The sequence below is a fragment of the Tubulanus polymorphus genome, chromosome 5 (assembly GCF_964204645.1).
Source record: "Tubulanus polymorphus chromosome 5, tnTubPoly1.2, whole genome shotgun sequence".
NCBI lineage: Eukaryota > Metazoa > Nemertea > Palaeonemertea > Tubulaniformes > Tubulanidae > Tubulanus > Tubulanus polymorphus.
The window spans coordinates 21,600,335-21,624,097 of record NC_134029.1 but is presented as its reverse complement, the minus strand read 5'-3'; the positions used below and the strand labels follow the sequence as shown (position 1 = coordinate 21,624,097).

The following is a 23,763-nucleotide window of genomic DNA, read 5'->3' as shown; positions in this document are numbered from 1 at the left end:
CGCGATACTGGACTAAGTATTAGTACTCAGGATCCGAAGCTGGATTCGCCCTTGACCATCGAAAATAACTACCCAAGCTTTTAGACAATGAAATGAATATGATATCGCCGATATCGGAATTCATCGCGACTCGTTTCTCCCGATTCATAAATTCGTTCGATTGTCTAACATAAAGACACGACAGGCTTTCCATCAAACGATTAAAAAAAAAACCGTCGAAGTTATCACGCGTAAGACCCGGGGTAAATCTCTTAATAACGACGCATGAAAATCACTGGAAATAAGAAGGCTGATTACACTCACCTGCCTGCGCCATCAGAATGATAAGATTCAATCGTATAACAGGTGATACGAGTAGATCTAGATCCGTCTGATGAAGCTCGTCTGCCGTTGTGAATGCTCTAGGTTTATATGTCACCAACGCACAGGTCGTTGTAATTAACTTCCTCGTTTCTGTCTACGTACATACAACACAATTAGAAATATGATATTTAGTCATGATACAAGGATACAATATAACTACGATACAGATATTCCTGGACCCCGTTTACCGATCAAACACCACAAAAGCCTGACATAAGCATAGGCTTAGCCCTGCCCGTATATCTAGCTAGCCTATACATCGGTAAATAGGTTTAAGGTTTAAAGAGGTATAGGGGTATCTTGAATGGCATCTCTCATATCGGCTTTAAAAGATACTTTAAACATAGGGTATTTAATTGTTGCTGACTGAAGCTTTTATACGGAAAGAAACAATCCTGCCATCTATCAGATGAGCAGCATTAGATCTTATATAGGCCTATACTGAAATGAAGTAACTAGTTACTGTAAACGACAAGTTAGATTCACGATTGAATATCATGCTTTTTCAGGGAATTTAAATACGTAAACGTTTCGAAGATTAGAATATTCATTTCGGTGCTGTATCAGAAAGTAATGACGACGTTTCATTGAATGTAAGAAACACAGACTATTCCAATTCGAGAACAGCAGCTTGACTAGCAACGATCAGTTAACCGGTTGATAGAAGACTTTCAGTACATCTTTAAGCCGTTGAGAGGAGCACTTACATGTTGATTTTCAAGTGAACACCTATGATTAAGTTTTCATCGCTAAATACGCGGGCAAATGTCTTAATTTGAAATTATCAATGATTGTTTAACACAGTTTTCAATTATTGACCTGCGCCGCCATGTTGAATAAGTCACATGATCAACACAGGTGTGTTTGTAAATAAATGCACGTGGTCGAATGGAACAACAGGTGGTCAACATTCGATTCACTTCACAGTGGCTTGTGACAATAGCTGGGGGTCCAAAATCAAGTATCTTAGGTACACCTAAGATGTCGAGTTGAGATGTCGAATCCTAGGTTTTGGACCCCAAACTGTCAGGACTTATTTAAACCCCTAGCTGTGCTGTAGTGTGCTGTGTTCGCCTCAGGGTCCAGTTGCCCTGAAAAGGTTAAACTGTTTAAGAGTGAATATGTTGCTCTGAATGTTTCCTCTTGTTGATTTAGATCTTACTTAAAGGGGTCTGTGAAGTCACACCGATTACCTCAATACTATGTCTTGGGATCTTCTGAATTTGTCCAGCCGATAAGAAAATGAGTTGAAAGTGACCCGATTCAGTGGTGTCTCTATCCAGAGGTGGTGCTAACTGATCGATAGCCAGAAGCAAATAAAGACAAATCTTCAAGTAGCTAGCCATTTTCCTGAAACATGGGCACCGTTAAGATCGTCTGCTATTTAGAATGACCCAAGACTAGACTGAGGTTCGTATAATCCTAGAAAACCAAATGAAGTTTCCTCTCTTAGTAGATGTACATGTTCCTTATTCACCGATATCGAAAAGAATACACAACATATGATTTATCATTTTTCAGCATAAATTTTATTTCCATTATGATTGAAGCTGCTGTGATTTTATTTAAGTATATAAATTACCCGACCGACAAGTTAATGAGGTCTATAAATATTTACACGCTTTTCAAACTTCTAAATACACAACACGCACACACACGAGTCAAATCATATCATTTAAAAACTGCACAATAGTTTTTAGTATTACATACTATCCCATATATACATATACATATATATATAACACTAGAGTGGTTGAGTACTGAACAGTACGCGCAGTATTAAACCAGTAAACATGATTTTAAATCGTGACAGTAACAACGTTACAATTACATCGTTATCTATCATCGTACAGGTAAATACGTGGTAAGACCCTCGCGATAAAACAAGTAAAATTGCATAAGACATTGAACGGAATTCCGAACGGAAAAAAGAGCATATTTTCATTTCTACTACACACGTGCGTGAAGGATCCGCGAGAAGAATTTACATGAACGGGAAGTTTTGAATCTTACCCAGGAAAAAACATGATTGAATCGCACAGAAAGAGATTAAGTTATTTAATTTAAAATCGAAACGCCGCGGCAGGTAAAATGTACACGCATGATATTAACAACAGCACCTTAATTCATTTCAATAACTTATACATATTAAAATATCTAGCGACGCTGTCCAAATGAAGGCATCGGAAACGTCAAATAATCAAGGAATATGAAGTATTCTTTTAACGATGCTATGGCACACAAAACCCGTTATTAAGATCCAAAGCCTAGTTAATGCAAATATAGCACATAACATTCGAATCACAACCGCATAGGTTCGTCACGACCTAGAGGTGCGAATCGAATGAGGAACAACCTATCAATAATCCGTATAAAGTTAAAAGATGTCATCATTATATTCATTCAAAGTTATTCACATATTCGGTAAAACGGTCTTTTTTCGCGGTCGTTTTCCACATCCCTCGTCCAGTAGATAGGTTACGTCTAATCTTTGTTTCGACGGCTGTTGCGACAACATTTTCAACAAATACTTGTCCAATTTCGCGCGTTTTTCCTTGCGCTAAAAAGAATGAAACAGGTGATTAAGACATCCGACAATATAGATAAGGCTAAAATAAATTGATACGTTGTTTCTGCTGAGCTTAAAACAGAGAAGTAAGTGGCCAAAGGAAAAAAAAAGAAAGTAGTTAATATCCAAAAAAATTGGGAAATTTTTAAAATTTTAAGTGTTCTCAGATGCAATTTCACAGCTTTTTTTTACCAGGAAAATGAAAAAAAAAAAGGAATTCCATCAAAAAACGAGAGTCTTACATCTCTGTTAAAAGTTGACCTGCCGGCTGCATATAAATCTTGTACATGACTTTTTCTAAAATCATGATCAAGCTAACAATAACAGACCCGGCAGCTTAAGAAAATTTTATTGCAATTTACTTAAGTGAACCGGCCGATTATGAGAAACAAGGTATCATTTATTTTTAGCCTAAGAGAAAGGCGATTTCCTTACGCGCTTACCAATGCTTCCAATGTGACCTGGCGAACTTTCGATAGCGGCATATCTTCATCGGAGTCGGATCCGGAATCGCTGTCATTGTTGAGTTTGTTTTTACGAGTTGAACCGGCGTGAGTTTCTGAGAGTTCGTCGCGCGTAGTTTGACTAGTGACTGAACTCGTATCGGAGTTAGTGCTACCGCTGTGTAATACACGACGTTTATATTGATCCGGTACGGTATGAGGCTACAACAAATATCAAAATTTATGATCCATTAGGGTTACTCACTGATCTCACTATTGCTAGTTTGTCCGTTCTAATATGGCCTGTACCTTAAAGTAGACCAAATCAATGCTGTGCGTTCAGACATGTTTTTAAAATTAGCTGTTATCACTGGTCCAGTTAGACACAAAATACTATGATTGACAGACAATTAAAGTAAACTTTTATTCACATACGGTACATAGAAATGGTCTGTTCTTAAATTGGTCGGTCTAAATTGTGAAACGTGCTTTTTTAGAATCGACTTATCGCTAGTGTGAATGTTTGGTCTGTTCTAAATCAGAACCGATGGACATGAGAATTTTATGATTAACGTAGTGTGAACGTGGCTTTATATGTCCAGCCTGGAATGACCCCATTTATACATTCACGTCGAGAGGTTGCTCGAAATCCGCACGATCACTTACTGTATAGGTTCTTTTCGGGTTTAATTTCTTTTCGAAACGATCGAAGCAATAGCTCTTTGTATTAATCAGATATCTGAAAAGAAAATTGCGAAACATTGTGAGTTCGGCTATTCGACTACTAACAAAACATTCATTAATTGAATAGCACTGCGCAACTACGGTCCATCTGTTCAGGTCACACTGTCATGCTGTTCACATATGTTGTGTTCATTGATCGTCAATTCAAAGTCACTTGAATGGGCTGAAACTGAACAATCATCTGTTCTATGCTAGTGCTTAGCCATACAACGCATGAATGAACACAAGTGTCACCACTGTGGACAGAATACAGGCCAATAGCATCGGAGAGAGGGTTTGAAAGGACACAATCTAGTTCCACCCCTTTTCTGTTAAAAACAATTATTAAGCCGTAATGTTACACTTATAACATAATTGACACATCTATATTAAATATTTTTATTTATTTGGACCTTCGAGATATCAACAAAAATTGCTCAAAGGGTATGATTACGTGAACATCACAGTTTCAAAGATTTTGCAGCCCTAGACCATATCAGAAACGAACCACCCGCATATTCCTCACGCTACAGACCTGGAATATGAAACTAATACTCATTTCACTTACTTGTTTTTACATATCTTGTAGAATAGATGTGCCGTTTTATCCAAACGATATTCACAAATATAAACATCTTGACCCTTCGTGCCTTTAGGGCGACCTTTACAATACGTATTCAGGTCCAGAACCAGGCACAAACCGACTATAGATTCCAACGGGATTATTTCATAGATTGGCACACGGAAAACCTAAAGAAATCGAAATATATAACGGTACATGATTTTTAGAGACCTTCAAATATTTTGAGTTGTCTTTTTCTGAATGAATTTTGTTCTTTTTACTGCCTTTTTATATGGAATCTTATAAGCTTCTCTTGCATTATTGGTAAGATGAGGAAAAGTTTTCTAATCGAAAAAGCTGTAAAATGCACCTAACCCATCCATAAATATTCAAAGGCAAAATCTTTAATATATGCTTCCAAATATGCCTTTTTCAATGATCATTAATACCCTTAATTTGTCAAAAGTAGTACTTCGATCTATCTCCGGAGTTTAAATTCACTTCAACAATCAGTCTGTTTCGGACAAGTTTTAACTGATTTTCATCTAAGAACATGTATCATTTCAACAGTCAATTTTACCTCGTTCGTGAAAAATTTTCTTGTCGGTTCATGGAATGTTTCATGAGGACGTAAATAGTGATGACCCAATGCAAATCGTTCTCCGCTGAAAAATATACAGATTTTTGTTACTAGCTGAAACCAATGAAAGTATCATAACTATCGGTATTCCTGAAGATGACTATCAGAATAAAGTAAAAACGTTGAATAAACGACTAGCTCGAGGAAACATTTTTGGACTACATATCATCTTTTACGTTATTGTGGTGTCCTATACATATCATAACACTACGAAAGATATTCTATATCGGGAGAGGAACTCACTTTTCATCTTTCCACAGTCGTTCTATTCTAAACACGTCCAGTTTATCGGGGCTGGTATTCAGGGCCGCGCGATATGAAGTTCTGACCGCGTTTCCGTCGATATTCCGCGGTCCGTCTCTCATCAAGTAAACCGTATCGCCGATTCTCAGCTGTAATTCATCTCGTAACAACGACATGTAGTAAACGTGACCGGGAGTGGCGTCGTCCGGCTGAGGTGATAACTCGATTTCCGGACTCATTACCTTCTTTTCGTCGCATAGCTCGCACATGTAATTCTCTTCGTCTCCGGTGGCTTTCATACATTCACAATGTTGCCATCGCTGCAATATTAACGAGAAACATTTGAAAATGGGTAAGAGCTTTATAGAGATCATTGATTGATTACCGGGTTTCCTCAATAATTATATTTTGCAAATTATATAATATTACTATAGTTTGCAAGATAATAAAGCCTAACTCAGGTTGACTAAGAGCCGATCAGATCATCGGATCTAAAGCAGTCAAGTCAACCCGAGTGCTCTAACATCATGAAACAAACGAATCAGCAATCAGCGGTCTCGTGTGTACGACTGCTGTTTTTATGACGGGTCATAAGTCGACCTGAGCTTGGCTTAACTGACACTTATAAAGCACCTATTTGATGGAGTTCATAACAATCAAAGACATGTATGTTTCTTTGAAGGATAGGCCTACAGCTTGGTGTTTGAATATGGTTAAGGGTATCTGAGCGAATAGAGATTGTATGACACCTGAAATATTTTTTGACTTACCAAACATTTCTCGCACTGTATCATCACCCCTTCATCTCTATAAATATTGCAAATGCATCGTATTATTTCCTCTTCTTCATCGGCGTCTTCTTCATCTTTCTTCATCAACTCTGCGAAAACAAAAAAAGAATATCATCAAATATTTATTAAGTCTTGCCATTATTTATACCGAGCTATCATATATTCGACTGGTACCAACCTTCGGACACCTCGGAGTCAGTCGTAGTACGTTCGCTGTTCACATCGCTGACATCTATTGTCGGAATAGGTGTACTACTCGTTGAACGAACAGACGGAGTTGATGAAACGCCGTCCGATAGAACCTCTTCGATACGATTCGTCATTTCGATTCGTGCGTTGCTGAATACTTCGCGTAGTTGTTGAATAACTAGTCCCATTGGAGATCGTTTACCGCAGTATTTCTGTAAAAAAGAATTCCGTATTTCATGACAAAACTCACATCCAGGACAGTTAAGTTTGATTCTAGTTAAAATGAGTTCCAGGGTTCTTACGAATCAGGGACTCCAAATATACTTCCTAGACCCTTGACCAAAGATTCCCCGATTTAATCATAAGGTGTCATCAGCAGGGCTGTTTTTTCTCAAGAGGTTCCAAGAATGAGACACCAAAAATTAAAATTCCCTGATTTTACAAGAGGACTCAAAATTCTCCATTTTCTCTGAAGGAAAAAATAAATCTGGAATTCCCTGATTTTCTTGATCTTTAAAAACCCTGATATTCATTTCCAAGAAATCACTGACATTTCAATGGCTAATTTTGAACTGGTCTTAACTAACCTCGACATTGGAGAATAATCTATTGAAGTCTTCATCAAATGGTTCAACTTGTTTGTACTGTCCGGACAGTATCTTCCCTTTGATATTCGTCATAGTTATCGGCTCTTTAATCATCGTGTAATAGTCAGAATGCCTGCGATAGAAATCAAGACAGAGTCATTACAAACTACTGAAGGACAGTTTTCTATTAACCCATTCAGTGCTAACCAATCAATACCCCAAAGTGCTGGAGATAATTTGAAAATTCTAAAAAAATCCACCCCATTGTGTTGAATAATAAGCATACTGCTATAGTGCCTCTACACTTCACGGTATATCCTAAGTTACTTATATTTCACTGTGTTTGACAGGTGCTGCAATTTTTCAATAGAGATAAATATTAATCACCAGTACTATTCAATCCACCACATTGCGGTGTACTAGCAAAGTCCATCACTGATTTATATACCGTACTGCTGTGTAGAACTGAAGCACTGTAAGGGTTAGGGAGGAAAATACTCACTTTTTCCGAGATGGTAGAACCATCAGCGGAGTGCAGATAGTGTTTCCATCTTCATCCTTCATCGAAGCCAATCTCTGGAAGATGTCTTTAAACACTTGAGCTAGTTTCGCCGTACGAGTCAGTTCTGTATTCTCCTCGGCGAACGCGAGTCGTCGAGTTTTCACCGAACGCGACGTTTTCAACGCCATAAACTGAGACAGAAACGCATCTAAAAATAAAAACGTAAATTATCAATAATCATACTGAAACTCAAAGTGCAAGTGGTCTAGTAACATTTAAAGCGATTCACGACAGACAGGGCTCCCTGCCAACATCTCTATAAATTCTGTCGAGGTAAAATTTTGCAATGAGTCACGAAAAAATATTCAAATATATGTCCCAATCACAAAGCCGAAAAGTCAAAATATCTTGTTGAAATGGCCTTAATGAATTTACACCCAAATTCTTCTATTTTTATTATCTAGTAATCAATAGGACTCCCAGTTACATCTTTCACAATTTTGTACAATATCAAACAAATCACATCAGTATTTCTCATTATAGAATAGTAACAAAATGCTGAAGATCGGGAACAATCAGCAGCTCCCGACGGAACGAACCTTTTTCTTTGTCTCGGATGAAATCATCGTCGTCTGGTTGTTTTTCTTGCGTTTTCAGTAAACGTTGTCGGATACGACGAACTTTCTCGAGATTGCGCAACAAGCAGACGCCGTGTTTCTGTATGAAGCATTGTTCACGATGAGACAACGGTTTCATCGGCGTAAAATACGACGGCATCGACGTCGATTCACACTGAAATAACGGACGCATGAAAATTAAACTTGGACCAGCAAAATACATCCAACTATGAGTAAGTCAGGTTCAGGGAGATTTATAGAAAAAATTCAATGTATGAAAATTAAAATCCACGATGCTTTCTATAAAGGATTATCTTTCAGGGAGAAACTAACCAACCAGGCAACTATACGACATCGTCGACTTAGGGAATGTTATTTACTTTATTTCAGACTCATAGGGATAAAATATTTGGCGAGTATCTGATTCTAAAATCTGGCCTTGGAGAGAGATTCTATTAGGGAAATGAACTGAAAAATTCAAGACCTAGAAATTCCATGGAACTAGTCCGATTTTCCAACTATCAGCAATATCATTAAATGCAGTTGTACCGAACTATGACAGAGTAGGCCATGTGAAGTACAAGAATTCCGTTCTCAGAAAGTAATAATCACCTGCTCTTTGTCCTTTTTGAGTTTTTTCAATTTCGACTTCGACTTGCGTTTATCGGTCAGTTTCGTATCGGCGGATTTCGACTTTTCTTTCGGTTGACCGTTGACGCGTTTCGTTCGACCGCCGACTACGCCGCGACACTGCGTGCTGCCGCATTTACATTCTTGCTGTAATTCAAAGAGTAATAACGAATTGACATCATCTCTACTAAAGAATCGACTCACTGTCTATTTCAACTTGTTTGAAAGGGCATCAGGTGCCATAACAGTTTTGGTAGTGACTTTTCTCTATTCAACTCCATTAAAAGGAGATTTTTTAGCAATCCTTCAATAGGTATAAAATGGATCAAGTACAGCTGCTCACATTTGTACCAGTCATTTAATATCAACACTAATATCAGGTAGGTACTACTAAAACTGACTGAGCTATGAACCACGTTGAAACAGTCATTAGCCATAGAAGAGTTCATATCGCAATCACTAGCGTACCTGAGCGTCCAAGTTGAAGGAATGGAAATTGTAGTCGTAAGTTAACTCAGAATTCGCCGGGATATCGCACAGCGCGAACAATCCGATACGATATTGACCATTCACTTGCCTAAATTAAATAAACAAATACAGAAATGACTGCAATTAACTGATATCTATCTCAGTGTAGAGTTAACAAATAAAAACCCACAGTTAGATCTGTAAAACAGTTTATTTTCCTGACAGTTTTGAGGCTTTAACTAAGCCCCGATCAGTTTTAATAGTTTTTGTTCCTCCGATGATGGGGCTAAGTTAAAGCCTCGAAACGGTCAGGAAAATAAACTGTTTTACAGATCTAACTGTCTAATCTACAGAAATGTCAAAATATAAGATTAAAAGCCCCCCTCCCCGTATAACTCGGTTCACCAACACTTACCATTTCTGCATTTCTGAATTCGGTTGACACGAATGATTCACGAATCTACCTATGCTGCCCATTCTGTAACCGTCTATGACCATACCGCTGTCCAAATCGAGACAATAATGGTGACATTCGGACGTGTATTCGGTCATCATACGTCGACGAAACTCTTGCTCGCTGACCACTTCGCCGACATACTCCAAAATATACGAACCTAAAACAACAGAGATCGAAACTACATCGTTCGTTGCCGAGAGTTATAGTTTGAAAAGAGGAGACATTTAGGAAGTACGTAGGGGCTAGTTGCTCGAAAGTTTGTCAGAGTTAACGTAGTGACAATTAAAAACTCTGGACCCAGTTCCACAGTTGTGAGATAGAGTTAACTCTGACTTAATTACCGGGACCCAGTTCCACAGTTGTGAGTTAGAGTTAACTCTTGAGTTAAAGTTAGTTAATTTTCAATGAGGTAACTCAGAGTCAAATCTTAAGTCAAAGCTCAGAACTGTGGAACTGGGCCCGGGTAGTTCATTCTCGATGAGTTAACTCAGAGTCAAATCTTAAGTCAAAGCTCAGAACTGTGGAACTGGACCCGGGTAGTTCATTCTCGATGAGTTAACTCAGATTTAAATCTTAACTCGGAACTGTGGAACTGGACCCTGTTGTTACTATGGTATTCATCAGCCGGTTATCTTTAACGAACGTTTTAGCAGCAGAGCTTCAGATCGGCATTTCGCTGGCACTAACTATAACGAGGCAAATACCTGTTTTAATAGAAGCTTTAGTTCGGATGCCGATTCCGCGGTCTTTAGTTTGAAATTTCTCGAGTTGCGGCGCCCACTGAAATTTAGCGATTCGTTGATTTCCGCATTTCTCCTCGCACGGACACATATTAATCGGACATTCCGTGTAGACCATTCTAAAAACGGAGAATACGGATTGATTTGAATGATTGACAGATGAACGATTCCAACGGTCGGTCGATCGATCGATGTACGTACCTGTTGTGGCAATCATCGTCGATACAACCAATAGCGTCGGGCTCAGTTGGTTTGACGCATTGACATGGGTGTGGCTCGTATTTACAGTTCGGTTTCACATCAACATACACATCTAACAAAACACAAAGTAAACATGCAATTATAATACGCAAGCACCTGGGCCCAGTTTTATATCTTTAACCGGGGGTTAGTTCAATTGAAAATAAACCGAGTTAGCCCCGCAGGTTAAAGATGATACCAGCATAAAACCGGGCCGGGAGTTTTTATGAAAACAGAAAACACATTTTTCGAAAACTCATTTTTTTCTATTGCGTGGTTAATCGATGAATACTTACTGTTTTTAAGGCGTCGATATTTCGGAGCGGATGGTTTCGCATTTTTATTCAACTGAAGAAAAATTCACAAACAAACAGTCACAAATCTCTCATCTTTCAGGATGGTTATGTTTTAAAAATACGGATCCCATTACCGCGTGTAATTGATACGTACCAGACCTTGTTCATGTTGCCACCAGATATCATATGGCAAATGAAATTCGCGTGATTTTTTCTTGAACATGTAATGACCCATATGAACCGGTAACGGGAGTAAGCCATGCGGATGCTCTGATGGATCGTATAATGGTTTGACATTTTTTCCGATATCTAACACTCTCTGAGGCCTGCAATACGATAAATACAAGCGTGAGAATCTACGCGACTTTTTCCGAAGGGGATAAAGCGTCAAATTCTTGAGTTTCAGCCTCAATCTGGGCCCCCCTATTCCTTGCCAAGATAACATCTTTACAACCCGAAATTTACAGTGGCAAATTGTTGCTGTCATTTTGCCTTGGAATCATTCTAGATGCTCAGAAAATAATCCATATTTCAAATTTTCTTGGGGCAAGCTCCCTTAAGGTTTTACCCTAACGGCGCCAACTGTCATGTACCATGTACATATAAAACTAGGCCTAGCAAGTCTTGGACCCCCTATTCTTCATTCCTGGATGCTTCCATGTTTTTTGAGTAAAAGCATTATGAGCATTTTGATTTGGCTAGTGGGTGCTTTGTATCAACGAAGTTATCGGTAAAACTGTAAAAACTATCGAATTAATGAGCTTCAAAGAATAGCTCAGCCAGTGTCGGGATGTTTGAAGGATGCTTATCTTGTCTTCCATGGAAAGCCACATTCAACAACTACTTCAACTATTACAATAACAAATGCCAATCAGACAATTGTTATGTATATCCCGGTACTTTATAAGTAAGTGGTGAATACTGTTTTAACGCAAACCCTATCAAACATTCGGATAGATATAAATAACGTATTGTCTGTCGGGTTGTCAGGGAAACGATGATCCGAATACTAACTCTTCGCGTTTGAACGTATCGGAGTAGATACCGGCACGTTGGTATCGTTTACGCGGCTCTCGTTTGTTAATCGCGCGGTAGTTCACGGCAGACGACAATCTGAAATTTCGAAAAAAAAAAACATAAAATAATCAATACACGTTCATCTGTACTCTAAATAAACCGTAGTCCGCACCTGTTTCGGACTGAACAGAAATCATTGATTTATTCTCGGTAAACCCTGATCAAACACGTCGATAACATCTGCACCACCGATCAATAAGGCTAATATAAGACTCTATATACATCAGATCTATATAGGAATCTAAGTATAACATTAATCAAATATATCTGTTTCGATATACGTCGCAATCAAATGTTTTCCCGTCGAAAAAGCTCAATATTTTAAAGTATTATTGCCTTTCTTTATAAGACAGTTTATTTGCTTCATCTACTGGCAGAATTCCAATGAATCTATTTTAATGTAGACACCCGGGTAACTTTGAGCAGCCACACCTTTTCAGACGGCAACTAAAATTCAATAACGCGGATAAAACTACTCGGTACCTTCCGGGAAACTTAAAAATATACAAATCGTGACCTCGCGAGCCGATAACCTTTAATATCATTCTTTTTTCATCACACCTAGGCAATACTTTGTTGTCTTCATTTAAATGTCAACACGGTTCGTGATCAATAGCTTTTGAGACGGCCGCGACAACGTTCAAAGACCAGTTGAAACCAACTAAGGACCCCTGGATATCGACAGTAGTTTGTTTACTTCAGTAAACCTTAATAAATTCTAATTTTTTTCCCGTAAAACAGGACACCGATCGAAGATCTAACAACAAAATCTGTTAACCGGATATTTCGTATTGATTACTTCATATCCAACTTCATAGATTCGTTTTTAAAATGTTTAGAATCATTTAAAATTTCATTACAATTTAATCTCTGAAGAAGGTGAAATATGATCTGATCCGAAATGTCAGGTTAAGTTCAGATTTTTTTGTAAGACCATCATATTGGGAGTCTTATAACTTCATAGACAACGACATCAATCAACTCAATCGATTATTTTCAACTTACTCTTGGTTTAATTTGCGATATTTTTTGCGGATGATTTTCATCGGAGGCGACGACGATTTTCGTTTGCGTTCAGATTTCGGCAGCGGTCGATATTCTCGATTCTCGGCCGCGTCGCCGTCGTCGCTCGAATAATCAGAACTGTCCTCTGGCAGGTGAGTATCATCCGCCTTCGCCAGTACGTCGTCGATCACCGATGAAAGTAAGGGCATGACGTTTTTTCGCGAATGTTTGATCAATTTACGACCTTTCACATCCATATGCGTCTTTTTACTGTATTTCTTTAACTTGGACGGCGGTCGTCCTCTCGGCCGTTTCTTAGGATTGTTCGCGATCAATTTTTCTTTCGTTTCAGATTTTGGTTTTGATTTCTTCTGTTTGCGATATTTCGGCGGCTCTTGTAGTTTTTCGCACTTTTCACAGTTATCGTCATTTGCAGCAGCAACAGCAGCAGCAGCTTTATCTGAGGACGAATGCAACGAGTCATTAACGCAAACAGTACCCTCGGATGACACATCCCTCCGATCATTTGAAACGCTTTTGAACTTCAATTCGCCGAAAACGTGATTGTCGAATAGATTTCGACACGACGATTGTTTCGTAGGTGGCGCCGCTTCTTTAGTCGTCGTCTGCCGCAACGACGAAAACAAACTTTGAATTTGCGTTTTCTGCGGACTGGCCATCGCGTTTAACGTTTGTTTATTTTTCGACAAGAACTGTTCGAACTCCGATTGGAAACGTTTGATATGATCGGTGGCGAGTTTTTTCTTCGAATCGCGCGGACTCGGATCGGCGCTCGCGTCCGAGCTACTCGACACAATTCGAACGGCCGCCTCCGCAATCGATCTCCAGTCTTCCGATACGAATATCTCGTCCGTGTCTGTTTGCGTCGATGAACAGATCAACTCCTTTTTATTGCCGCCGTCTTTAACCTCATCTTTTGGAGTTGATTTTTTTGGCCGACCGACTGGCCTCGAAGGAGTAGTCTTTTTCATCATTTCCAAAGCTTTTTGATCGTGCCACCATTTCGGTTTGCGGCCACGTTTGTTGTAAGCTAACAAGCTATCGTGATAGCTTGATTTACATTTAGGAGGACGGCCTCTCGGTCTTTTAATCGGTATATCCGGACTGCTAGTGTTTTTATCGTCCATATTTCTATCATCGGTCGATGACTCGGTCTTCGAAGACTTTTCATGACCTGAAATAAATAGCACAATAAAATCATCTAATAATCATCTAGTTCTTATAATTGAAATGAATCAAGACAAAATTACTAGTGTGTTTCAGAAAATTATATAGACTGGCTTTTGTCTAAACACAGTCGTGCTTGAGTGGACATCCTATACTTGATAAATACTCAATAAGATTTTTAAGATATCGTCTTAACCCTTTCAGTGCATCTTCACCTCAATGCGGTGTATACATGGACTCTTATGCCCAATATTCAAAGCATTAGGGTGGAATTCTTTTAAATTTTAAAATTATCTCCAGCACCTTTGGGTGTAGTACTGAAAGGGTTAATTATTTAGAATTACAAATTAAAGCCGTTGTATCATATTTTCTGAAATGCTGTGTAGAGAGGCTTACTAGAGGTGATCTTCCTCGGTCGTCCTGGTTTTCGCGGTTCTCCTTCGCCGTCTGACGACATGATGAACTTATGACGTTTTTTCAACGGCAAACAATGCTCTTTATCGACCGACGCCGACGTTGAACTTTCCGGACTGGTTAACGGATCGCTTCCCGCGTCGTCGTCGCTGGCGCGATTCTCCGACGAACGTTTTCGTTTCAACGACGAATCTTTACGATTTCGTCGCAGTTTCTCTTGCAATCGCAGCTCCTGATCTTTCACGTGTTTGTAATCGCGTTTGATTGTTTTTGCCGACAGATATTCTCGCCGTCGTCGACTGACGATGAACGTCTTCTGTTGGAATATATCCGGCAACTCGGACAGCTCGGTCGGAGCAGACGGCGACCTAGATTCACCGATCAACAAACCGTCGAACGCCGACGTTACTTCGTGAACGTCTTCCAACAGAACGGGATCGATTATATTCCTGTGTTTGGATTTCAATAATTTCGGCTTGATTTTTTTCCGATGGTGCTGATGATTTTTCGTACAGATATTCAACACCGGGTAACCGTAAGATCCGGTATTTTTACTAGCCGCGTAATCCGCTCCTTCGTCGACAACTACGCGAGATTTTGATTCGTTAAACGTACTAGAACTACAAACGCTTTCGCACGAGCGCGGACTTCGACCGCTGCTGGCGACGTTCTTATCCTTAAACGACTCGTAACTATTCCCTAAATCGAGGAACCCGGTATCTTTAACGTCAGCACGCGGCGTATCGTCGCCTTTTCGAATCGCTTCAGCCGGGAGGTTGACGCTCAAACTTTTCGATTTTTCGACCGGGGAATCGCAGATTGACGACGACGACGTAAACTGCGAACTCGTCGACGAGCTTATCTCGCATAATTTATCAGATATTTCCGTATCGTCGAGAATCGTAACGTCGTCTTGCATAGATCTAATACCACTAGGAACAGATGCGGGCACCGACGGTTCTTGTTGTATTTTCGTACTGCACGGGCTTCTACTAGGATCTTCTTTTTCGTCTAACGTCGCCGCATTTTCGTTTTCAGACGCTAAAATAATACTATTATTCTCAGTAACGTTACGATCTGCCGATTGTTTATAATCCGTCTCCACCGGTAACGTCGCCGCGGTATCTTCGACTTCTGTCGATATTTTCGGTTTTCGTTTGCGACGTTTTCGATGTCGCATCATAACGTGTACTTTCGGCTTATACTTCGGTTTCGGTTTATCCGCGTTTTTATTATTTCGTATTTTCCGATCGTCGCCGCCGTTAACAGCGTCGTTCTCGGTTAAACGTTCGATTTCGACGATGTCTAATTTCGGCACGTCGACGACGTCGCAACCTAACAACCGCGACGATTCCGACCGTACGACCGAAGCGTCCTTATCGCCGCCGGCGCCGTTGTCGAAATCGTGATCGTCGACGGAATCGAACTGCGAACTGATCGAATCTTTCACTTTTTGAACGATCTGATAAATATCGTCGTCTTCGTTCGATTTCGGTTTACGATCGAGTTTAAAAAACGACGAGCCCGACGATATCGACGTCGACCGTCCGTCCGTCGACGACGATACGTTCACCTCCTCCGAACCGGCGACGCTCGTTTCCGTCGACGTCCGCGTCTGTTTCGGCGGGCGTCCGCGTCGTTTTTTCAACAACGACGAAACCATCGAATCTTTCACGAACGAACTCAACGTCACTTTGCGGTGTTCGCGTTTCGAGCCGCAGCTCGCGCGGTCGTCGTTCTCCTGTAGGTGGCGCCGTCGATGATGATCGTTCGTCGTCGAGCTGCTCGCCGGGTACATGCGATCGAATATATTATCGACCGTGCTGGAGATATGATTATCGCTGACGCTCGCAGCCGATGACGTCGGCGTTTTCGAGCGTTGTTTTCCGGACGGCGGTGGCGCCACCGCGAACGAATCAGTTTCGTTTTGCGACGTACTATGAACGAGATCGTTACAACGCGGCGAACTATTCAAACTATCCGCCTCGACATGCGGCGTACGGTGGCGCTCGATAGGTTTCGCGATCGAGTGTTTACGCGGGCGGCCGCGCGGACGTTTTTTCGCGGGCGGAGATTCAGCCGAGCGCGACGGTAAAACGCTCGCGGCCACCGACGAGTCTAATGATTGCGTGGTATCACAGGGATTAGGAGACAGTCCACTCGTATTCGAGTTCACGACGCAACTATCCGGAGATCGGTTCGACGTATCGTGATTTTCAGGTAAAGTCTTCGCCGCCACCGCCATACTGGAATGTATATAAGACCGACTAGAACAGGACTCCGGTTCGGTCGTTTTTCCCGTATTGAACGTTAAATCGGAATCCTCCGCTTTTTCATCGATTAAATCGTCCGATTGTTTGACGACGGCGTCCGCATCCTCCGCTTGTACGCTCGAATCGAAACTGAATCCGACCGAATCGGAATTATCCATATCCGGCAACAACGCGGCCAGGTCCTCCTCGTCGATCTCTTGTAACTCGCCACCAGGGGGCAGTTCGACTTTACGAGGCGGCGCGTTGTTCTCGATCGACAACGACTCGGCCAAGTTGGCGACGTCTTCATCTTGTAGGATTAGTTCTTCTACTTGTTTATTATTCCAGACGCTTTGACCGACGACGGGCACTAATCCTTCTCGGAATCTCATATTGTCTTTGTTGTTGTCTTTATCTTCGTCAACAACCTGAAACATAAAAAACATTTACTGTAGAAACATAAAAACAGCAAGCGTTATCCGAGTTCCCTCAAAAGCCTAATGTACATGACACTGGGAAACATGGAAACACAGAATCAAACATCTCGGAAACATAGAAAACATCTCGGAAACATCGAAAACATCTCATTTCTCATAAATGCAGACAACGCAGGGAAATGCTGTTAAACATATTTATGTTTCCTGTTTCTGCATTTCCCTGCATCGTGTGCATTATACACTTTTTTCACAATACGCGATTGAGACCCAGGACTGAGATACAGGGGTTGCTGAAACTAAGATCAAGGGTCTTCATTTACGACGAGTCTATATTCGAACTAAAGTTCTCGAGTTACTTCAATTTTCGATTAGTCGCCTGAAAAAAAAAACCCAACTGTTTTCAGACGCCGGATCATCAAACAAAACATATACAAAATCTGGTTTCCCTAAACCACAAGCGGTTTCAACCGCGCGCGGTATTTTTCCAATGATACATCAATGTTTCCAAGAAATTTGTCGGATAGAAAAAAAAAAGGGTTGAAGGGTGTATTTAGCAACAACCGAGACACCGCAGACAAACGAACACGAACATATACACAGTCTGCCAAGAATAACAGGTATATACTGGCTATACAGGTAAATTCCTGATTAATTACACAGTTTTTGCTACACGGACTCTCTCCTCTCCGCGCGAAAGTAAAAACATCCCACACCAGGCGTTACATTTTCCCATGATAACCTATCGACTAATTGAAGGTTTTGCAAGATATCCAGTGAAAACAAGAAATAAGTTGTTAAGACCTCGTGAGTAATCTTCCTGAATCGGGTTTTTATTTTTCACATCCGCTCACGCAATGTGAAGCCGCTCCTGTCTGAAGACGTGACACTTTGAAAATGTTTGATGCACAACAACGGCACGAAAATACGCGACACATCACATATCCACGGAAATGTCTCTCCTCGACACGTTTCAGATCAATTACGGTATCAGACGCGGATAACGCGCATAAGGAGGAAGCTAAACAGATTGACAGACGACTGAAGCCTAATTCAATCTGCACTAGATCAATACTATCAGGATACAGCAGTCGGTGTGTTACTATATACACCAGTTAGTAACAACAATCCTCAACAGACAGACAACTAATCAATACACGAACCCTATGCGCAAACCAACATTGTCCATTTGTAACAGATGGACATAAAGATGACTTGGACGGCACAATAATAACTGATTGCGTCAACTGAGACTGATTTCAATGACAAGACTTCATCTCGACTGTCCTTAGATTGAACCCTCTCTCCTCAACTGCGGAGTAAAATCAGCAGTCTACTTGTACCTGATATCTCGTTTACACCACCAATCAGAATAATTCGACATCAAAAAAAGTTTAATTGAAAATGTACAAGACATTATCCCGATTTTACGATTATTTTCAGCAGTTTTGAGAGAAGGTTCTTTAAAAGGGAAGAAACTACCCTCAAATAGTAGTCATAGTCAGATCCAAGATGCCCGTCTGGAGGCTTGATTTATCGCGGCTTACCTAAAAGACGATATTTCCGAAAATCACATAAAATATCCATATAACAACCGCAACGCGAGATATTCTTCGCGATGATTAGAAATCCGTCACAATCGTCGGGCAGACAATAGATATACTGACTCGTATCGCGCGGACAGCTGGGGCTTCGACCACCGTCGATACTAACAATAGAAAAACAGCTGTCACGGTAACCTATCGCATCTCGCGTCGCGGTCTGCTCCGGCGAGATGACGGAATTCACCGAAACAATACCGCGCGACGTCACCCCCTGATCACAATAACAACCGCGTTGAACTCTGCGTCCGAATATAGAACGACAACAAACGCAGGCGATAATCAAGTTCATAACAATAAAATGCTCTCGTAGATTTTATAAATACGCCCGCTACTATCGTCAACACCGCGCGCGCGTACGTGTCTAAATTTAGAAACGCAAACTTCGGCAGATTTTTTTTCCGCGGCGGGATTACCCGCACGGGTATCCGACTAATGCGATTAACAACCACGAATACCAACGCATATAAACACAATAGCACAACAGCCGATATAAAAGATATAAAAGCCTCGAGCGACGACGACCTAACGAAATTAATGAATTCTATATATACATGATTTCATCCGTCTAGACACGAGACAAAAAGTAAGTAAGTCATACCTGATGATAGTACAGAGGCTCAGTAGTAGTAGTAGTAATAGTAGGTTAACCGAAGAGACGGTTCGACGGTGATCAGCTACAGCCAATGACTGATGGTTGATTGATGAAACCGATTACACCATCGCCACCGCCGCAGCAGACAGCCGCGTAGACATCATCTCAGCTATTTACACCAACGCTTAACTACAACAGGTTGTTATTTTTGCTGAATTTCAACGACTGTATCCATGGCAACTGCTTCCGTCGAATAGAGATGACATCCTCATCGACGCTGGAAGATGTTTGTTGCGGGGTATGAATTGCTATGCGCTCGCTCTCATAACCACGCACAGCCCGGCGTGCACTCGGGGCTGTTGTTATGCAAGCCGTGATTTATAATAGAAAAGCGATACTTCGTCGGACTAGCGCGATACCGATACACACCACCATAGGGCATTACAGCACCATCCTCGCTTGCCAGGGTTTTATCGCCTCCCGCCGAAGCTTACGCCAACATAATACCCGGCCACAGACCGTTCATTCGTCTATTACACCGCCCAAGATTTCTCTGGCGACCACCAGTCTTTAGCTAAACGAATGCGTTGTATCGATTGAGCGAATCTGCTGGTGAAAAAAACAACGCATCCGATTGGTTTGATACAATATACATAGACTGGAGACCGCAGCGCAGCTATCTGTCCACCCAAGATACGGACCACCCTAGGACGGTGTAATGGACAAATGAAGGAACCGCTGCCAGGGTATGTGTTGGCGTGAGATTCGGCAGGAGGCAATCAAACCCCGGCAAGCGAGGATGCTCGGCGCTTACACCGAGAAGTGCTGTCCATCAAGAATAGATCAGCGTAAGCGTTCGTATATATAAATACAAGCACTAATCAATTCGGCATTGTCATTAAAAGCGTCATCATTCACTGAATCAACGATAAGGTCGAGTATAACCTCGATCGCTTATTAGCGGGTGATGGAACACACAAGACAACCAATTGAGCATCTCGAGGAGGAAACGGGGGAAATATCGCTACTAGCGCTATTACGAGTAAATCTACAGCGAAGGTGAAACACTACGACTGAACGCACGCAGGTGATCGATAGGAACGCTTTGATCTCGGGAGTGTAGAGAAGTATCGCCACTTTACTCAAACACTCGCAATTCCCAGTGCAGTAAACCCAGCCTGTTTACCCCCATCGTGTTTATCTAACGGAAAGCTTTGATGAGATATAATATCCGTTTATATCCATCCATCTACTTTACCGACTAGGTAAAGAACGCGTCGAAATGTACGGCACCGGCGCGCATCGCCTTCGGGTACGACACTTCCATACCCGCGTACGTAGACAATCAATTTTTTCTGAACAATGGAAATCTAAATTGCTGTATTTTGAAAAAAAAGAAATCAGTTTAAGGACACACAGCTGCTACAGATAGGTACACGGGAAAAACATGGAAACGTTGGAGACGTGCCCGGTGTGAGACAAAAGCCTTCTATCCAGTCAACGGAATTCATTTACGCCAAAATACCTAAAAATCACATTAAAAAAACAAGGTTGAAATCTCCTAACAAGTCCCATAGGTCCTACCGATAGACAAAGAAAGAGAATTCATCGGAAAAATGATTTCAAGAATTAGTAAATTAGTCCGATCAAAAAGATATAATGGAAGGGCATAAGGAAAAAATTTAAACATTTTTCATATTCTTTTCAATTTCAAAATTTTCTTTTGTTCATTTTTGTCTGTTCCCTATTGCCCTTCGATTTTTTCTTGAAAAATCTGTAGACCGAATAATCTAATCGACAGACCGCCATACGATGCGTAGGTGGTGATAAGTTTAGGTCGTAATCATAGACGTGATAATGCCACACTACACTTTTCTGTCTCGAGCTATAGCTGTCATTTTGATCACTTCTCTCGTCAGGTCGGTATTATGATCACTCCTCTCTCGTCTAGTCGGTATTTGTCGCTATTTTAATCGCACCACCAACAAATGACACCTGATTTATAACATCCTCAGTCGTCATGGAAACCACTACCGTATCAAAAGCGTTTCCGTTTAAATGCGTAAGGGGGGAAAACGTAATTTACGCGGGCGCACGCATTAACGATATTAGCCGCTAACGCGAAAATACATCTTTCATACTAAGCTACGCGATACATGAACACTCACCCCGAATAGCCAGAAAACAAATGACATACAGCGAAAATTTATCGCCGAAATTCTGAATAGACTCGAAATTAAATGGTTTTATAACATTGTTCCGCGCTATAATTTGACGCATAAAATTTCGGCGGTTTTTACTCGTACCGACAAAAACGAGTCAGGGGGGCCACGAGGCGCATAAATCAAAACAGACAAATAAACAAGCTCCATTCTGCTTACGATTCGAGGAATTATTTACGCGAATATGGAAAAGTATACAAAAAGTACGACGATGGTGACATAATGTGTAATGTGTATCTTTCTCGATGACTCATTCAGAATCCGTGTGACTCAATCGTAAAATAACCACCAGACACCTCGCTTAAACTCAAACCCAGACACTGACTCAATAACTCTACATCTATCTCTATCTTTATTAATTACCATCTTACTGCGTACGTGTACGCGGAGCTGTGTTACACTGAGGAATAAACTATGAGAGGCTTTCCATTTGGCAGACTTCCTAACTAACAACTATTTGTAGTAGGCCGCTCTAACTCCGGCGCAAATGTTTCTAACTTAAAGCTATTTTTACGATGCTATCACCAGGTAAAGGATCTCGCCACACATATGAAGAGTAGCCATGAAGCGCCACCTATACGCTATAGGCACTAATCACTGTTTCCAAGGTCTGTCCTCGGAATTTCAAATTACAATTCAAAACGACACTAATCTATCAGCGGAGCCTAGATCCTCTGCTTGAAAATTTCCTCATGTTTAGAAAGCAGAAGAAAAGATTAAGATGTCGACGTAAAGAAACAATTAAACCGATTTTGAGTCATATTTCAGTTTATATCAGTAATACAAAGGTTATTTGAGTAGAATCAGGGTTCGATTTTGACAGTGTCCTATCAAGATGCTTTTAGAAATGAAAATATCCAGACAGGCAGGTAAGAATTCTACCACTGAACAGGGTACAATGAATTTCTGATTTACCATTTATGTTTAATTTCATTCTTTCCAGTATCTTTTTGATATGATACCGACAATCAGAGCAACAATCTTACTCTCAAGAATCATATAAACTGAGCCTTGAGAACGCTTACCGGTTGAGTAGCATCCTCCTCGGTAGGGGGAACATCGTTTGATTTCGGAAGACTCGTCGTTATTTTCATGTTTATCGTAGATTTCGGCTGGGTTTTATAAGAATCATCAGTATTACTGCTTTCATTAGCACACGACATGACATCCGACTAATGTAGTATGATAAACATCGGGAAGGCTCCGACAACAGCGTCAAAATAATTCCAGTTTAATCTGTAACAGCAAAAATTGAAGATTAAACAAATGAGGTGGATTATTGCGCTAAGGCAGATCATCAACAGTTAGTTAGTTACCAAATCATTGGTGGTAAGCTTTTATCTTCGGATGTGTGAAAATATCTGATCGTGAAACTAATAAAACCACGAGAAGGTATTGGCCCATTTGTGGCTCAAGGTAGTCACTCATTCATTTCTATCCAAGGATAGCTGAATGTCAAACTCGAGCCTCTCAGACGTGAACGTTTTTGATGGAGTTGGGACAAAATTCAAAAATTTCAACAAAAAAAACACACACACCACAGCGAATCGAATGTTTGTTTTTGCCATGGTTTTATTTCATGTTTAGAAACTTATTAAGAACCGGTTATTAGAATGTATCGTATGTTTTGAATGCTTACCATTTAAGAGGAGGTATTAATCGTTCTAAATCGGGTTTGTTTTGATATCTACACATCGAAATCCAAGTTTTATTGCTCAAAAATTTACGAAAATCTGAAAATGGCGATTTAGATACATATCAAACACGAACTAAGTATCGACAAAAACGGTTTTCGTGATATTTCTGTAACTTTTAACGGATGAACTTGAAGACCTAATTAACATTTAATTAGCACTAATTAATCTATCAAGAATTTGTAAGGACTCAATAATTGAGATATTCCTGTGACTGACAC

The 23,763-nt window shown here is 40.6% G+C and overlaps 2 protein-coding genes across 10 annotated transcripts in view; both read right to left on the bottom strand.

Annotated features, from left to right (window-relative positions):
- The window catches only part of LOC141906481 (uncharacterized), a 73,290-nt gene extending 72,917 nt beyond the window's left edge, over positions 1–373 (bottom strand). For all 8 annotated transcript variants that reach the window (XM_074795788.1, XM_074795789.1, XM_074795792.1 and 5 more), the window contains exon 1: positions 304–373. In XM_074795788.1, coding sequence (XP_074651889.1) covers positions 304–316 — 13 coding nt within the window. In that variant the 5' untranslated portion in view covers positions 317–373. The remainder of the gene's footprint in view (positions 1–303) is intronic.
- Positions 374–1,886: 1,513 nt separating this feature from the next.
- LOC141905496 (uncharacterized) lies at positions 1,887–23,592 on the bottom strand. 2 transcript variants are annotated; one of them, XM_074794364.1, is made up of 23 exons: positions 23,488–23,592; positions 22,874–23,084; positions 14,727–17,424; positions 13,143–14,337; positions 12,075–12,173; positions 11,215–11,386; positions 11,061–11,112; positions 10,726–10,837; positions 10,489–10,643; positions 9,743–9,941; positions 9,328–9,436; positions 8,842–9,006; positions 8,212–8,404; positions 7,613–7,820; positions 7,111–7,243; positions 6,513–6,735; positions 6,314–6,423; positions 5,544–5,863; positions 5,241–5,325; positions 4,667–4,848; positions 4,042–4,114; positions 3,376–3,597; positions 1,887–2,923 (listed from the first exon to the last, which is right to left on the bottom strand). In XM_074794364.1, exons 2-23 carry the CDS (start codon positions 23,009–23,011, stop codon positions 2,777–2,779), a joined length of 6,990 nt encoding a protein of 2,329 aa, XP_074650465.1. In that variant the 5' UTR covers positions 23,012–23,084; positions 23,488–23,592; the 3' UTR covers positions 1,887–2,776. The 2 variants fall into 2 exon arrangements, with proteins under 2 accessions (XP_074650465.1, XP_074650466.1); XM_074794365.1 differs by lacking the exons at positions 22,874–23,084; positions 23,488–23,592 and adding an exon at positions 18,978–19,239.
- Between the last annotated feature and the right edge of the window lie 171 nt (positions 23,593–23,763).

Coding starts and splice junctions, on each gene's coding strand:
- LOC141905496 (XM_074794364.1), bottom strand. CDS start 23,011: ATGTCGTGTGCTAATGAAAGCAGTAATACTGATGATTCTTATAAAACC. Junction 11,113..11,214: donor GGCAACATGAACAAGGTCTG/GTACGTATCAAT, acceptor ATTTTTCTTCAG/TTGAATAAAAATGCGAAACC. Junction 5,864..6,313: donor TACAGTGCGAGAAATGTTTG/GTAAGTCAAAAA, acceptor TTAATATTGCAG/CGATGGCAACATTGTGAATG.